The 18323-nt window shown below is 46.6% G+C and overlaps 1 protein-coding gene across 1 annotated transcript in view; it reads right to left on the reverse strand.

The window, feature by feature from the left end:
• MORC3 (MORC family CW-type zinc finger 3) overlaps positions 1–13562 on the reverse strand; it is a 31277-nt gene extending 17715 nt beyond the window's left edge. Inside the window, exons 1-4 of the mRNA XM_058824772.1 lie at positions 13495–13562; positions 7403–7475; positions 5315–5447; positions 1411–1625 (exon numbers count right to left, since the gene is read on the reverse strand). Coding sequence (XP_058680755.1) covers positions 1411–1625; positions 5315–5447; positions 7403–7475; positions 13495–13533 — 460 coding nt within the window. The 5' untranslated portion in view covers positions 13534–13562. The remainder of the gene's footprint in view (positions 1–1410; positions 1626–5314; positions 5448–7402; positions 7476–13494) is intronic.
• Between the last annotated feature and the right edge of the window lie 4761 nt (positions 13563–18323).

The following is an 18323-nucleotide window of genomic DNA, read 5'->3' on the forward strand; positions in this document are numbered from 1 at the left end:
GATATAAATTAAGTTTGAAATTTTGATAAAAACTTGAAATTTTGATATGATCATCCCTGTCCAAATAAACTTGAAAATTTGATCTAAATTTGATATGAATTGTCATACAAATTCATGTTTGATATAAATTAAGTTTGAAATTTTGATAAAAACTTGAAATTTTGATATGATCATCCCTGTCCAAATAAACTTGAAAATTTGATATGAATTCACTTTTTATATATAATGGCTGTCAAATTTGAAAATTCAATATAAATTTCAAAGCTTATCTCCTCTCTTCAGAGAAAACTTTGCCAATGATAGTGGAGCCCTGGAAAAAGTTAAAGACAGAATCTAAAATGTTGGGCTTTGTGCTTTCCCTGATCAACTGCACCTGTGTAAGCAGTGTGATAAATTATATAATTGTTTTATGTGATGGTTGTTTAGTAATTAAATGTAATTATTATATTATTATATATTATTAAATGTATTTATTATTATATAAATGTATATATAAAAATGTAATTATTATATATAAATGTAATTATTATATTATTATTATATAACCATAAGAAGAATAATGAGAAACTATGCTGGAAATTCAGAGAGGGGCTAAATTTATGTATACAATAGAACAATGTAAGTTTAATAATTAACATGAAAGTTATGTAACGATAGAGTATTGAAGCCCCAAACCGGATAGCCCTCAAGAAATAATGAGTTAAAACATAGAATGTGAAGCATTTGAAGAAGGTATAGTATTAGGAAACACACAGAGCAATTAATTAGCTAAAGCATGGAACACAATGACAGGAAAGAGGGATAGAAAAAGCGATGGGATAAGGATGTTCAGAGCCAACAATGTCGAACCAACCCTAAGAACTTTGCCAAGCCATAGAGACCAAGCCAAGCACACCGGGAATTGACCAAATTAGGAAAGAAGTTCAAAAGTTTAAAGAGGAAGACTCATCAGGAGACCCCAGCCCATGGTGAAGGCAACCGCAATGACCACCAAGAAGATCCTCAAAAGAAGTGTCCCCGCCCACGCTCCGCCTACGCCACGCCCCATATGAATATTCATGCAAAGATATGATTATGTATATGATCTGATGCAATCCTATATCCAAAACTGTATAAAAGCTTGCTTTTGTTACGGGAAACTCGGAAATCCACTTTGTGATTTCCCCGACGCGTCGCAATAAAATACCTCCTGCTTATTAGACTTCAGCTGAGTCTCTTAGGCAGTTATTCTCGCCTTTTGGGGCAAAATTCGGCATCAGTATAAAACACGATCATTTCGGATGTATGGTCGGAGTCAGATTTGGGTTGAACACACCCCGATTCCCAGAGCTCTTAATAAAAAGCACCGCATATAATCCCCCGTGATTATGTGTTTGTGAACGCTAACACCCGGGCACGCAGGAAGGATATGCTGGTTGGTGAAGGTGACGATGGGCACCATGACGTGCTCGGCCTTGGTGACCTCCAGGAAGGTCTGGGACAGCAGCCCCACGCTCATGGTGTCGCCGTTCTTGGTGAAGACGATGGCGTCCTTGCCCAGGCGCATGGAGCCCGACTTGAAGCCGTTGCCGTAGAGCCCCACGGGCACGCGGCCGTTCATCACCGACTTCTCGCTGAAACCGAAGCTGCAATGGGAGAACACGGGAGGGTGAGGCCTCAGCTTGGAGCTTTTATGGTTTTCACATTCTGTGCTGCTTTAGGGTGTGTGTCTGAGCTTCAGATTATGGGGCGGTGAGCTCTGTGCACAGAGCAGGGACACAAAACAATTCCTGCTCCAGCTGGGTGTGACGGTGCTCACAGGGGTCATGTGTTGAGGGAAGAGATGGAGATCTGACTCCATGTTTCACAAGGCTTGATTTATTATTTTATGAGATATATTACATTAAAACTATACTAAAAGAATAGAAGAAAAAGTTCTCCTCACTCAGAAGGCTGGCTAAGCTAAGAATAGAAAAGAATGATAACAAAGGTTTGTGGCTCGGACAGAGAGCCGAGCTAGCTGTGCTGTGATTGGCCATTAATTATAAACATCCAAGATGGGCCAACCACAGATGCACCTGTTGCATTCCACAGCAGCAGATAACCATTGTTTACATTTTGTTCCTGAGGCCTCTCAGCTTCTCAGGAGGACAAAATTCTAAGGAAAGGATTTTTTATAACAGTTGTCTGCTCCAGCTGGGCACCAAGGACAAATGATCCAAATCTCAGCCCAGGAGCACAAACCCCGTGGGCTGGAGAGAGAAAAACAAGCAGGGTGGGACTGTGTTCCAGACTGCAAGGCAAGATGGATTCTATCACCATCTGTATGGCAGCTGTCTTTTGTCAAGTGGGCAGTTTGCCTTATCTCATCCACAATCACTCCTCCCTCGGGAGGGGACATCTGCTGATAACAGCTATTGAATGTCCCTGCATGGCTGATAAGAACTGCAGCATCCCATTGGGAGATGGGAGCCCAGAGGGAGGAGCCAAGCATTGCTACCCAGATATAATCCAGAGGTTTTTGAGACACCAGCACGGCTTCTGCACTGGATTCCCCAGAGGAACAGCAGCTGCCTCTCCTTCCCCTGGATCTTCAGAGGAAGAACATCCTTCTCTACAGGATCCCTGCTCCAGCAGAACCAGCCCTGACACTGCAGGAGGGCTGAGCCACAATTCCAATGGGGCTGCCAACACCCACAGGGTGTCAGGTTGGGTTCTGACTCTGGCACTGTTGTTTTGCTGTACTGCATTGGTTATTTTATCCTTTTGTTTTCCCCCTATTAAAGAACTGTTATTTCCTGCTCCCATATTTTTGCCTGAGAGCCCCTTAATTTAAAATTTATAGCAATTTGGAGGGCTGGGGAGGGTTTGCATTCTCCATTTCAGGGGAGGCTCCTGCCTTCCTTAGCAGACTCCTGGCTTTGCAAACTGAGACAGACTGCATAACCTAAAGCTGGAATTGGACAATGAACTGCAAGTGCAAATGGAGCAGTATTGGATTTGTGGGGTGCCCCATGGCAGGGAGGAATGATAAATCTGACTCCATGTTCTCAGAAGGCTAATTTAGTATTTTAAGATACTAGATTATATTAAAGAATACTACACTAAAGAACACAGGAAGGATATACTTACAGAAGGCTAAAAAGATAATAATGAAAACTCGTGACTCTCTCCAGTCCTGACACAGATTGACCATGATTGGTCAATAAGTGAAAACAATTGACATGAAAGCAATGAAACAATCACCTGTGGGTAAACAATCTCCAAACACATTCCACATGTGAGCACAGCACAGGAGAAGTGAATGAGAAAAGAATTTTTTTTTCTTTTTTCTCTGGGGCTTCTCAGCTTCCCAGGAGAAATCCTGGGCAAGGGGATTTTTTCCAGAAAATGACTGCCACAGAGCAGAACTGATAAAAGTGAGAGACCTTGTGACTGGTTGTCCATTTTGGGGCCATTTTGGTTCATCTTGGGTGCAGCCCTGGCTGGGCTCTGGTGCTGCCTGAGGTGCATCCATGGAGTTCTCCTAATAAATCCCTGCTTTATTCTTTAGCTCTGTCCAGCCTCTGCTCTGGGTCAGGTTCTCAAGGCATCAAGGGTGGGAAAAAATCCCTGCAAAACTTGAGGGTTCAAGAGATGCAAGTGCAGGACTGGCAAATTATTTAACCCAACCCTCTTGTTTTAGAAGTCAGGGATTCCTGAACAATTAAATCCTAAAATCACCTGGACAATGCTGCTAAAACCACACAGCAAAAACTTGGGGAAATCTACTTCCAGCTTTTAAGTGTGGAACAGAAATATCCATACTTAGAAATAAGTATGGAATTAAAAATTTGGAATTAGATGAAAAAGCATTTTTATGAGAATCTGGTAGTTATCCTTAATTCCACAATAAATACTAATAAAAGCCCCTAACCCTGTCTTTTTCCTCTCTCTGCTTCCTAGATAAAGTTTGATTCGCAAGTTTTCCATTTCTGTATCACACTTCCAGTAAAACTGCACATGGAATTTAGGATTTATTATGGTATCTAATGGAAAAAGAACAGTTTGAATTCAAGCTTGCTCAAATTTAAATCTACAGGCAGAGCAATTTTTACACTGAGAGAAATTGCACAGAAGCTTTTTGCTACTGTAGAAATAAGAGAAAAATCAGTTCCAACCCTAAAGATAAATACACAACCATTTAAAAAATAGAAAATCCATTAATTTTTCTACAATACATTCTATTATTAATATTCCAATGGGTTTGAGCTGAATATCCCTTTTTCTCTCATTCACTAACTTAAACAAAAACAAGTGTGTCTGTGCCCACAGTGACCAAAATCCCCTCTCAGACCCTCTCAGGGAGTGCTTTTTGTCTTTTAGCACTTGGATCTCACATATTTAATGCATATTATTGTTATTATTATTATATTTGAATTCTCCTTATCTCAGATAATAATTATAATAATCATCATCATAATCTTAGGGGGTGCTTGATGCCTTTGTGCTTTTAGCAATTGGATCTCACATATTTAATGTACATACTATTATTATTATTAATAATAATAATAATAATAATAATAATAATAATAATAATAATATGTTGAATTCTCCTTATCTCAGATAATAATAATAATCATCAACATCATCATCTCAGGGAGTGCTTGGTGCTTTGTGCTTTTAGCAATTGGATCTCACATATTTCATATATCAAATTATTATTATTATCATTATTACTCTTAATAATAAATAATAATAGTAAAAATATTTGAATTCTCATCTCCGACAATAGCAATAACAACAATAATAATAATAATAAAGATTATGATGATAGTAAAAATAAAATATTTGAATTCTGCTTATCTCCAGTAGTAGTAGTAATAATAATAACAGTAATAATAATAGTAATAGTAACAGTAATAATAATAATAATAATAATAATAATAATAATAATAATAATAATAATAATAATATAATAGTAATAAAAATATTTTAATTCTCCTTATCTCCACTAGCAGCCACTACAGAGAGTTTCCACAGCATAAAGGGAAGGCTGAGAGAAAGGATAAAAGGTAAATTATGAGGTAAAAGTAAATTATGAGGTAAAAGTAAATTATGAGGTAAAAGTAAATTATGAGGTGAAAGAAATTATGAGGTAAAAGTTCCCTGACAATGTTACAGGGAAGCTTCAGCAGCATCTGCCTGCCCTGGAGTCTCACGTGGACCTTTAGAACCTTCAGAAATGCTGAATTTATCAGCAAAGTCAGTGAATTATGGATGAGAAGCAGGAATCCAGTGAGCAATAGCAGAAGCAGAGGTGGGATTTATAGCAGGCAGGGTCAGGAGGTCCCACCTGAGCATTTTGTGCAGTTTCTCAGAGTTCATGCCGTTGCCGTTGTCGGTGAAGGTCAGGCAGATGTTGTCGTTGATGACGGTCTTGTCGATCCAGATCTGTTTGGCGCTCACATCTGGATCATAGGCGTTGTCTGAGGGCAAGGAGAGCAGGGTGGGACACCAGAAAACAAAAATTAACTGAGTGCAGACATTTTAAAGCCAATCAGAGTGTTAGGATGGAACAGCTGCATCCAACCCAGGAGAACCTGACCCAAACCAACACAAAACATCCCAGATTATCAATGGCAGTGACACAAAGACCAAAGATGGAGCTGGAGGTGAGCAGCTCACACCAGAACAGAAAATGAAAGCAAGCCCAGGTTCCAGTTTCATTTCCTGCCTGCAGAGCAGCTGGTGCAATGTCTGCTTTCTCCCAGCCCTTACTGCAAAATGCTTCAGACTCAACTTTGTGTTTAGAGGATGTGAAAATCAAACATGACTAAAGAGAAACCAGAGCTCCACAGAGCCCTCCTGGCAGCAAAGCCAGGCCCACCTCAGCTGCCCCAACACCACTCGTGTCCATCTTTTACCCCATCCCCAGGGATCTGTCAGGGGGAGAAGGGTGGGGTGGGATGTGGTGGCACCTCTGCCTCACTGCCTGCTCTGCAGGTCCAGCTGAGGGACAGAAAACAGCTCAAGCCAATAAAGAATCACAGCTTGGTGACTGAAACCTTGGCAGGTTTCTTTCTATAAACTTTATGTCCAAATTGCATCACGGTGAAATATTTAATAAAATGTATTTCAGCATGACAAAATACAGACAGGTACAGCTGAAAGTTTTGAGTATTTGGAGTGTGAAAAGAGCTGAGATGATTGAACAGATTGGACTCCCAAAACAGCCAGGCCTTTCCACAGCCACAGGGCTCAGGTTTCCTCCTTTGGGACAGCTTTGGCCTTATCCAGCTGAAAAATCCCTGCTTGCTTCTGTTAGGGTAATTGTCTGGAGTGAGGGAAAAATGGAAAGGGGGGAAAGGGAAAAGGGGGAAAGGGAAAAGGGGGAAAGGGAAAGGGGGGAAAGGGAAAGGGGGGAAAGGAAAAAGGGGGAAAGGAAAAAGGGGGAAAGGAAAAAGGGGGAAAGGAAAAAGGGGGAAAGGAAAAGGGGGGAAAGGAAAAGGGGGGAAAGGAAAAGGGGGGAAAGGAGGGAAAGGAAAAGGGGGGAAAGGAAAAGGAAAAGGGGGAAAGGAAGGAAAGGAAAAGGGGGAAAGGAAAAGGGGGGAAAGGAAAAGGAAAAGGGGGGAAAGGAAGGAAAAGGAAAAGGGGGGAAAGGAAGGAAAAGGAAAAGGGGGGAAAGGAAGGAAAAGGAAAAGGGGGGAAAGGAAAAGGAAAAGGGAGAAAGGAAAAGGAAAAGGGGGGAAAGGAAAAGGGGGGAAAGGAAGGAAAGGAAAAGGGGGGAAAGGAGGGAAAGGAAAAGGGGGGAAAGGAAAAGGGGGGAAAGGAAAAGGGGGGAAAGGAAGGAAAGGAAAAGGGGGGAAAGGAAGGAAAGGAAAAGGGGGGAAAGGAAGGAAAAGGAAAAGGGGGGAAAGGAAGGAAAAGGAAAAGGGGGGAAAGGAAAAGGAAAAGGGGGGAAAGGAGGGAAAGGAAAAGGAAAAGGGGGAAAAGGAAGGAAAAGGAAAAGGGGGGAAAGGAAGGAAAGGAAAAGGGGGGAAAGGAAAAGGGGGGAGAGGAAGGAAAGGAAAAGGGGGGAGAGGAAGGAAAGGAAAAGGGGAGGGAAATGTGTGACCAAGGGTTGCTCCCTCTGGCAGCAGCAGAGTGCTCAGTCAGCCTGGCTGGGCTCCCAGGCCACAGCTTTATTTTGAGGAAGCAGCTCCTCACTCCCTGCCTGTGGAAAAGAGGAACATTGGGGATGTCCAGGTGACTCCTGCTCACAATCACAGCCAGGATGATCAGCAGGAGCTAACAAACTGATGCACAAGCCCCAGGTAATGCAGGTAACAGGAGCAGAACAAAAAGCAAAACACTGAGCATGTTCAGCCAGGATTTTCCCCAAAAGGAAGGAAAAGGGTTTGAAACAAGAAACAAGAATTGTTCCAAGCTGTTGATCACCTACCTATGAGCTCTGCAATTGCACTGAAGGGCCAGGTGTGGCTGGTGGAGTTGGTGTGCAAGAACTTTGGGCACAGCTGCAATAAAGCACAAGCAGGGCATTAGTCTGGGCTCTCCAAGGCAGAAACCAGGCTGTTAAATACAGGAAATTTCATGAGGCTGGTTTGGACACCACCACCAAAAGGCTGTAACTGAACTGATTTCTGGGTTTTGGCAGGGAACATTAACACAGCTCTTGAAGAGAAATTCAGCACAGTTTCAGCATGTTCTGAGCATGGGCTGTCATCCTAACAACCCTTATCTTTATAAAAATATAAGGAACTATTGCTATCTAATGATGCCAAAGGTTACAGAAAACATCAAAGCCATGGTGCAAACCAGTAAGAGAAGCTCTCAGATGTTAAAAACTCCCATCTTAAACCAGAAGGATTCAAACCTCACATGAAGAGTGAGCAGCACCCAAAACCCTCTGTGGGGTCTTGTGCCCACAGCAACCAAAATCCCCTCTCAGGGGGTGCTTGATGCTTTCAGCACTTGGATCTCACACATTTCATGTACCCAAAGGCACAGAATTAGATGAAAATGTGCAAATACAGCACCTCCTTATGGGATGTAACTCAGAGATGTCAGTGCCAAAGGAATTGCCAAGCAGCCCCAGCCCAGGCTCACACACATTCACTTCAACACTGGGAAACGCAGAACTAAAAATCCATGTGAGTTAAGGACCTGTCCAGGAAACATTTGGAAAAAATTTAAGTGCTGCAGCTGCTGGTTGTGTTTGCATTACCCCTGAGGAATCCACGGTTACACTCCCACAAAGCCTTTAACACAAACCCCTGCACAGATCTGCCCAAGCCCCCCTGCCCGACTCGTGGTGATGGCACAAAAAGCAGCAAAATGAACACAAACCACTGAAAACTGCCCTTGTACCACTGAGTTACACAAAACCCACAGCAAAATCCACATTATTGCACAGAGAAAATCTGAGAGAGATTATAAATACCGTGTGCATACCCACATTGCATTTTTACAGAGTTATTTGTTCACAAGCACTTTTAGCAAGGGATGAAGTGTAAATAAAACACAAGTGTAAATAAAAGTGCAAATAAAAGCAAGCAGCCACCTCAAAGCCCCAAGGTGAAAAGGAATGATGCTAAAAGCAAACTCTGAGCCACAAAGCAGGCACAGAGCAGGAAAATGCCACAAGGAGAGGCAGCAGCCCCGGCTCAGAGCAACAGAAGGTGCCAAGAGCTGTCACCTCGATTCTCAGGTCACAGCAGCACATGACACAATTCCTAGTGCAACCTAATCCCTGATTTCTCCATGGAGCACCAGAGGGAGCAGACAGCACCTTCCTCACTGCCATCTGTGCTGCAGAGCTCCAGGTTTGCAGAATCTGGTGCAGGGAGTCAGCCTAAGCCAGGGAGCTCCCAGCAAACACCTCCAAGAAATTCTGAATCCAAAAGAAAATTCCTCTGGGTATTAATGGAAACCTCACATGTGGGCAAAAGGATCTTGGGATTTCTCCCTCTGCTGTGCAGGAGCTCAGGGGATCCTCAGAGCCCTGGGTGATTCTGCAGCATCTGCTCCTGGGTTTTCTAAGCTTTGGGATCAAAATCCACCAGAAACAACTGGTGGGGCTTTTCCCACCTGAAATCCTTCCCTGGCAAAACAAAACCTCATTTACAAACCCCAACCCAGCACAGGGATGCACATTCAGGGATTTGGCATCTGCTCAGCTCCCTGCTGGAACAGTGAACAACTCCAGGCACACAGGAGGCTGCAAGTGCTGGATTCCCTGCTGGATTCATGGATTCATTCCTGGATTCATTCCTGGATTCCCTGCTGGATTCATGGATTCATTCCTGGATTCATGGCTGGATTCCCTGCTGGATTCATGGATTCATTCCTGGATTCCCTGCTGGATTCATGGCTGAATTCTCTGCTGGATTCATTGCTGGATTCCCTGCTGGATTCATGGATTCATTCCTGGATTCATGGCTGGATTCCCTGCTGGATTCCCTGCTGGATTCATGGCTGAATTCTCTGCTGGATTCATGGCTGGATTCCCTGCTGGATTCACTGCTGGATTCCCTGCTGGATTCATGGCTGAATTCTCTGCTGGATTCATGGCTGGATTAATGGATTCATGGCTGGATTCCCTGCTGGATTCATGGATTCATTCCTGGATGCCCTGCTGGATTCATGGCTAGATTCCCTGCTGGATTCACGGATTCATTCCTGGATTCCCTGCTGGATTCATTCCTGGATGCCCTGCTGGATTCATGGATTCATTCTTGGATTCCCTGCTGGATTCATGGCTGGATTCTCTGTTGGATTCATTCCTGGATTCCCTGCTGGATTCATGGATTCATTCCTGGATTCCCTGCTGGATTCATTCCTGGATTCCCTGCTGGATTCATGGATTCATTCCTGGATTCCCTGCTGGATTCATGGCTGGATTCCCTGCTGGATTCATGGATTCATTCCTGGATTCCCTGCTGGATTCATGGCTGGATTCCCTGCTGGATTCATGGCTGGATTCCCTGCTGGACTCCCTGGAATCTCAGCAAGAGGGACTTGGCAGGAAGCCCTGACTGTGGTTTTGACAGAGGCATCAACTCACACTTGGGAATTTTATGGAATTCTTGAGGTTGGCAAAGCCCTGCCAGCCCATGCAGTGCCAGCTGTGCCCCATGGGCACCTTGTCCCCAGCCCAGAGCACTCAGTGCCACCTCCAGGGCACACCTGCAGGGATGGGCACTGCAAAGCTCCCTGGGAATCTCCTTCCAAGGCCTGAGCTCCCTTTCCATGGGCAAATTCCTTCTGAAAAGGCAGCAGCACCTCCCCTGGCCATCAGACAACACTCAGGAAGGACAGAGAGAACCCCAGTGTCACCCTCAGTGTCACCATCACCAATAAATGTCCTTTTTTGCCTGTGAACCAAACCATTCTGTGTGCACAGCAATCAAAGCTTGCCTGTGTAACACAACAACAGCTGCACTGCTGTGAACCAGTGGGAATTGTGAAAACAACATCTCAGGAATCCTGCTGGCATTCTGCAGATCAGTGCCTGGGGGAGGGCTGAGAAAGGCTGCAGTGGGCTGGGAACTGTCCCAGGGACAGGAGGGATAAGGTGGGAACTGGAAGAGAAAGGCTGCAATGGCTCACAGGGCTGGGAACTTCACATTTACAGCAAGGGCAAGGTGGGAACTGGAGGAGAAAGGCTGCAATGGGCTGGGAACTGTCCCAGGGACAGGAGGGGCAAGGTGGGAACTGGAGGGGAAAGGCTGCAATGGCTCACAGGGCTGGGAACTGTCCCAGGGACAGGAGGGACAAGGTGGGAACTGGAGGGGAAAGGCTGCAATGGCTCACAGGGCTGGGAACTGTCACATTTACAGCGAGGGCAAGGTGGGAACTGGAGCCAACCTCCCACCCCTCAGCAAAAGCTGAGCACGAGGGAATTCATGGGACAGAGCACACAGCACCCCCCGAGCACAGAACCCACACTGGGAGGGACCCTGAGCCCACCCTGAGCCCACCCTGAGCCCACCCTGAGCCCACCTGCCCAGGCAGGGACACCCCAGCAGGGCAGGGTGCCCCGAGCCCCTCCAGCCTGGCCTTGCTCGTGGAAACAAGGGCACAAAATCAGATTAAAGAGCAGCAGAACAGTGGTTTCAGGCCATCACTTTTGTAGTTTCCTGCAGAGCAACCCAGCAGTCAGCAACCACTCCCTAATTCCTGATGAACTCACCAGGAAATATTTCAGTCCGTTTGTCCTTACACTTCATTCATCAATGCACCGCTTTAATTAGCTCATAATTAATTGAGATTCAGTAAGAGTGAACACTCACTTTGCCAATCCAGCTGTTTTGGTCACTCAGCCAAACATATTTCGTTATTAAGTGGGTTTTGTTTGGTAATTTCATTTTTTCTGTGCAGCTCAAACCTGAATATCTGAAACCTGTCCTGAGAGCAGCATCCCCTGCAGGTGTAACAGCAAATATTGGGGAATAAATCAGTTTATCTCTCAAAAATGACAGGCAGCTTTGGGAATTTCAGTTCCCACCCTTGCAGATCCCAAGGTGTGCACAAATCCCAAAGCCCTGCGGAGTTTGCCTCATCTCAGGAACTCACTGCTTGCAAATAATAAATTTTTGTTGTGTCACCTATGATCACTACAGTAATTCATTCATTTGAGTGAAAAATGCAGCTTGGTTTAGCCTGCACTTATTTAACAACTTCTTGGGAACAACTCCTCTGCCATTTCCATGGAATTGTTTAGGCTGGCACAGCCCTGCCAGCCCATGCAGTGCCAGCTGTGCCCCATGGGCACCTTGTGCCCAGCCCAGAGCACTCAGTGCCACCTCCAGGGCACACCTGCAGGGATGGGCACTGCAGAGCTCCCTGGGAATCTCCTCCCAAGCCCTGAGCACCTTTCCAGCCAGAAATTCCTCCTGAAATTTCTGCGCAATCCCAGGTCAGCCCTGTTCAATGAACCACATCAAGGACTGATCCAAATTAAAAACCACCCTTAAAATATTAACCTGGATCGCTTCCCTGAGCTGCTTCATTGTGCAGCTGGACAGAAATACTGCCAGAGCTGCAGCAGGAGACAAATTCCAGGCTGGGAATGAGTTCCCAGGCCCTCCCAGTGCCTCTGAATCCATGGGAATATTTTATATTCCCAAAGAACTGGGATTATCAGCTCTCCCCACCATTCTCTGCATCACAAAGCCTTTTACAAAACTGCATCAGCTGCTTCACCTGAGCAAAAAATAAATAAAAAAAAAAGAGAAAAACCCTACAAAACCCACAGCTTTCACTGGAAAGTCACTGAATGCAAATTCTCAGCTGTGCCTGCGACAGGCAAAACCAAAGAGCAGCCTAAAAATAATTCAGAAAGTTCCCAAGTGCATCTTGTTTCGTTTGTACCTCTGAGAGTTCAGCCTGGCAAAGTGATTTCAACCTGAGAATTATTTTAAACTCTGAACTGCCACATACAAAGGCTGATTTTTGATATTTTTCCTCTCAAGACAACCAATAATACATCCAAAAAGTAATAATAAATACAAATCTTTATCTGAAAAAGCAAAACAACCCTGCTGCAATAAAATATCACACAAAGCATGGGTTTCAAACACTTGCAAGAATTAAAGGCCTGAAATCAAAATCTAAATGCAATTTTGGAACTTTGAGGAGATGATGTTTAGGGCTCATCTCTGGAATAATTCATTTTAGCAACTTTTATTTGGGTAATATAAATTCACATTAAGATAACAGAAATGGATGTTAGGGTATCATAAATCGATATCAGGTGATAAAATTGCAGCCAGAGGTTGGAATCAATGATCTGGGAGGTCTTTTCCATCCTAAATGATTCTGTAATTCCAGCACTCCTTAACACTTACTATTTGTCACTCAAATATTTCACAAGTTACTCATCAGAGCACTGTCCTAAAGGTGATGAGAACAGGTGAGATTTACAGGCATTGACTTGGGAAAAACTCTCCTATTTCCCCTAAAAAAGCAGCTTTAACTTCATTTCTATCAGCACAAACAACCGAACCGATCGCCACAACAGCTCAGCAACAGCACCGCGACTGAAAACCCAACCCAGCAGCCCCGAACTGCGCGAACACTCCTCGCTCTCAGCCGCAATTAGGGTTAAACTCTAATGAGGCCGCTCGCAATAAAAGTAGTTAAGATTTGGAGTTCCAAGTCGGCAATTAGAGGTCACGGCGCTCGCCAGAGGCGGGGAAATCCCGCCCCCAGCCCCGAGCCCACCCCCAGCCCTCAGCGTCCCCTCGGACAGCCCGGCCGGCCCCACAGAGGAAAATTTTGGCGGTTCAGAGCGGGGCTGAGGGCGGGGAGCCCCCGGCCCCACGGCCCCCACAGAGACACTCAGCGCTCCCCGCCCTCGCCGGGGGAGGCACCCCGGAGGTGCCCAAGGCCAGCCCGGACGGGCTCCGAGCAGCCTGGGACGGCGGGAGGTGTCCCTGGCCATGACAGCAGGCTGGAAGGAGCCGGTCCCCAGCGGGTCCTCCGGGTGCCGTGTCCCGGCCGGCCGCGGCCCCGCCGCCCGCCCGCACTCACCGCGCTCAGGCGGATCCCGCCCTGTGTTTTCGCCGCCATCTTCAGGCCGCGGCCCCGCGCGCGCTTCCGCCTCCCCGCGGCCTTGCGCGCTTCCGGGCCCGGGCGCGCGCACGCGGGGCGGGGCTCGTGGAGAGGCCACGCCCCCTCCTGTCGGTGGGCGGGGCCGGGGCGCTGAGGGCGCTGTGAGGGGATGGCGGCGGGGCGGAGTGAGGGGATGGGTTGGGTTGGGACAGGGCTGGGACGTCATCCTGGACAGCTGTGCCCGATCACCGCCTTGTCCCCAGCCCAGAGCACTCAGTGCTACCTCCAGGGATGGACACTCCAAACCCCCCTGAGCACCCTTTCCAGGAAAAAAATTCCCAGTATCCACCCTGAGCCTGCCCTGGCCCAGCCTGAGGCCGCTCCCTCTGCTCCTGTCCCTGTTCCCTGGAGCAGAGCCCGACCCCCCCGGCTGTGCCCTCCTGGCAGGGACTTGTGCAGAGCCACAAGGGCCCCTGAGCCTCCTTTGCTTCAGCCTCAGCCCCTTCCAGCTCCTCAGGGATTCTGCAGCCCCTTCCAGCTCCTCAGGGATTCTGCAGCCCCTTCCAGCTCCTCAGGGATTCTGCAGCCCCTTCCCAGCTCCTCAGGGATTCTGCAGCCCCTTCCAGGTCTGTTCCCTGCCCTGGACACGCTCCAGCCCCTCCAGGGCTCTCCTGCAGGAGCAGAACTGGGCCCAGCCCTGGAGGGGCCTCTCAGAGCCAGCGCAGAGGGACAATCCTATTGTGATCATGGTCCCCTGAACAGGGACACCTGGAATCAGCAAAAATGCTGAAGTAGAAACTGGACTGGGGAGCCAGACGGGAACACTCGGAGTGCCTGGAGGGCAGGAGCGCTGTGGGAAAGTCCCAGCTGTGCCTCAGTGGGAAAGGCCCTGGGGGTGCTGTGACAGGGGCTGGACACGAGCCCAGGGGTGCCCAGGGGGGCAGGAGGCCCCTGGCAGCTGGGCTGGATGGGGAATTGTGTGTGCAGCAGGAGCAGGGCAGGGCTTGTGTGGTGGTCACATCCTCTGAACAGAGAGAGACACAGCTCTCTGCCAGGATTTTCCTGGGAAGCTGTGAGAAGTTGTGAGAAAGTTCAGAGAAGAGAATGAAAAACAATTCTTATCTCCATTTGCTACACCTGTTGTTGTGTACATGTAGAAGGTGCTATGGAGATTATTTACCAAAGAGTGATTTCTTAATTAGACATTGGATGGTGTTTAGAGGGATTGGCCAGTCAGGTCAGAGCTGTATCAGACTGTCAGTAAGGGTTACAGACTTCTTAGTGAGATAGTGTAGTATAGTATAGTATAGTATAATAATATAATATAGCTTAATGAAACAATTGATCAGCCTTCTGCAATCATAAAGCCAATACTAATTATTCCTCATTCAGGGGACCATTATCACAATAGGATTGTCCCTCTCTGCTGGGGTCCCTCGAGAGCTGGGTCCAGTTCTGCTCCTGCAGGAGAGCCCTGGAGGGGCTGGAGCGTGTCCAGGGCAGGGAACGGAGCTGGGCAGGGTCTGCAGAATCCCTGAGGAGCTGGGAAGGGGCTGCAGAATCCCTGAGGAGCTGGAAGGGGCTGCAGAATCCCTGAGGAGCTGGAAGGGGCTGCAGAATCCCTGAGGAGCTGGAAGGGGCTGGGGCTGGAGCAAAGGAGGCTCAGGGGCCCTCGTGGCTCTGCACAAGTCCCTGCCAGGAGGGCACAGCCGGGGGGGTCGGGCTCTGCTCCAGGGAACAGGGACAGGAGCAGAGGGAGCGGCCTCAGGCTGGGCCAGGGCAGGCTCAGGGTGGATATTTGGAAACATTTCTGCATGGAAAGGATGGTCAGACATTGGAACAGGACACTCAGGGTTGTGGTGGCGTCCCCATCCCTGGAAATGTTCAAAAACCTTGTGGATGTGGCACTTGAGGCCGAGGTTTCATGGTGAACACGGTGGTGGTGCTGGGGTCATGGCTGGGTGTGAGGAACCTTCAGGGACTGAAATGATTCATGCCTGGAGCATTGGTATGAAGGAGTTTTGCCCATTAAAACAAAAACTGTGGAACCACAGAAGCCTCCACCTGGCTGGGACTCTGGCCTGTAAGCTGAAGCCCTACACACACCATTGTTCAGCCCTCCCAGCCTGGGGGCAAACGAACAGGGCTGAGGGAGAGGGAGAACAAGGGCCAGGCCCAGCAGAGATCCTTCCCTGCAGGGTGTGGGGTGTGGGGACCACAGTGGGCAGCTCTGCACAGCCTCCCCTGCAACGAGGGAGCAGCTTTGGGTGTCACCTCAGAGGCTCGCCCAAAGTCCAGAGGCACTGAACACCACAGGGCACATCCCAGGGGCACATCCACGGGACACTGACATCAGGGACACCTCAGGGGTGTCACAGTCCGTCCCTGAGTGCCCCCTGAGTCATTCCTGAAATCTTGCACCTCAAGACTGCGTGGGATGCTACAGATCTCTTGTCTGCTGCAAGAGACAGCCCTGGGCATTCCCCCCTGGCCCGAGCTGCATTAACCCTTGGGATTCTGTGCTTTTGTGGATCCATCACCACCAGGAGCACTGGAACATCACTGGGAACTGTGGAGTGATGATATTTTCTTTATTCTGTCCTTGTCACTCTCTTTCTGTCCCCCCCACCACTTTTCTATTTCTTTATTTTCTCTCTCTATTTACTATCAGACAAACCCATACTATTGTCATGGCATATGGTCTTGTTTGCACCTTAATTCAGGCAGAGGCATTTTTAATAACTTTAATAACTGGATCTTGACAGAACCTAAAGATCTTTTCCAGCCTTGGTGATTCTGGGATTCCTTCTTTGACCCCAAGCTCATCTCCTGGAGCAGAGCAGGATGACCCTGGAAGAGCCTCTGGGAATTTTGTGTGACACTCCCTGCCCTCATCCCTGTGCCAGAACAAGGACATTTGTCCCAGAAATTGCTGTCCCACTCCTCATGGCCACAGCCACATCCTGCTGTTCCTCACAGCAATCCTTGGGTGGCCCCTCAGCTCTCAGTGTTTGGCACATCCACTTCCATCCCTCACCCAGTGTTGGGCAGGGAAGGGTGAAATGGGAGCAGCAGCTTTCCCTCAGTGTGGCCTCCTCACTAAAATAAACTAAATTAAAAAATAAATAAAAATAAACTAGCCTCCACACTAAAATAGAGATGGTAAAGTAACATGTTAAACATGTTAAAATAACATATTAAAGTAACTGTGATTCTGTGAGAACTTGAAACAGAGAAATTAGAGTGATAAAGATGCTGTACCCCCAAGAAGAAGATGATTTCAGAGATAGATAGTGAGAACCTTTACCTTTAAACAGCTCATCTTTAAAACACTACCCCATAAGTTAGCATGGCCCATAAACACAACTATAACAAAACTTATAAAAAATGAGAAGGATTTCACAATTACAAATTTCCCTGGGCTGCTATCTATAAAGATAACCACAACAAAAATGTTTTCTTGTAGAGAAATCTCCATAACATTAACAAGAGGGACTTCTATCCCTAAGTAAACTAAAAAAAGATTATTTTAGAAGTACTAAACTGACTGAAATTTTAGGTTTTTTTCTCTACATTGTCAGTAAAAACATTATAAGAAAAAGAAAAGTATCCTAAAGATTTTATTCTGATTATTATTACTCTTTCTTTTAGTTGCTGTTAATAAATTTTTCTTTACACCCTTATAAAATTTTAAACTTATTTTACTTTTCTCCTAATCCTATATCACAGCAAAAAATAAGTAAATACATTCTAGTGAGTACAATAATAATTAAGAAACATTGAACCTACCACACCAAAAAATCTCAAATTAATAAACCAAAATAAGTATTTCCACCGAATTTCAAACTAAAACCACCACATACATTTATTAAACCACACTCCTCCAGCCTGAGGTGTTAAAGCTCATGGCACAGAAGAGTTTTCTTCCCAGACATTCCCTTGGATATGTGGAAATGTTCCCTTGGATGTGTGGAAGTTTTCCCTTGGATGTGTGGAAGTTTTCTCTTGGATGTGTGGAAATGTTCCCTTGGATGAGTGGAAATGTTCCCTTGGATGAGTGGAAATGTTCCCTTGGATGAGTGGAAATGTTCCCTTGGATGAGTGGAAATGTTCCCTTGGATGAGTGGAAGTTTTCCCTTGGATGAGTGGAAATGTTGCCTTGGATGAGTGGAAATGTTCCCTTGGATGTGTGGAAGTTTTCCCTTGGATGTGTGGAAGTTTTCCCTTGGATGTGTGGAAATGTTCCCTTGGATGTGTGGAAATGTTCTCTTGGAGGTGTGGAAATGTTCCCTTGGATGAGTGGAAGTTTTCCCTTGGATGAGTGGAAATGTTCCCTTGGATGAGTGGAAGTTTTCCCTTGGATGAGTGGAAGTTTTCCCTTGGATGAGTGGAAATGTTCCCTTGGAGATGTGGAAATGTTCCCTTGGATGAGTGGAAGTTTTCCCTTGGATGAGTGGAAATGTTCCCTTGGATGAGTGGAAGTTTTCCCTTGGAGATGTGGAAGTTTTCCCTTGGATGAGTGGAAATGTTCCCTTGGATGAGTGGAAGTTTTCCCTTGGATGAGTGGAAGTTTTCCCTTGGAGATGTGGAAGTTTTCCCTTGGATGAGTGGAAGTTTTCCCTTGGATGAGTGGAAATGTTCCCTTGGATGAGTGGAAGTTTTCCCTTGGAGATGTGGAAGTTTTCCCTTGGATGAGTGGAAATGTTCCCTTGGATGAGTGGAAGTTTTCCCTTGGAGATGTGGAAGTTTTCCCTTGGATGAGTGGAAATGTTCCCTTGGATGAGTGGAAGTTTTCCCTTGGATGAGTG

The sequence above is a fragment of the Ammospiza caudacuta genome, chromosome 2 (genome assembly GCF_027887145.1).
Source record: "Ammospiza caudacuta isolate bAmmCau1 chromosome 2, bAmmCau1.pri, whole genome shotgun sequence".
In the NCBI taxonomy this organism is placed as follows: Eukaryota; Metazoa; Chordata; class Aves; order Passeriformes; family Passerellidae; genus Ammospiza; species Ammospiza caudacuta.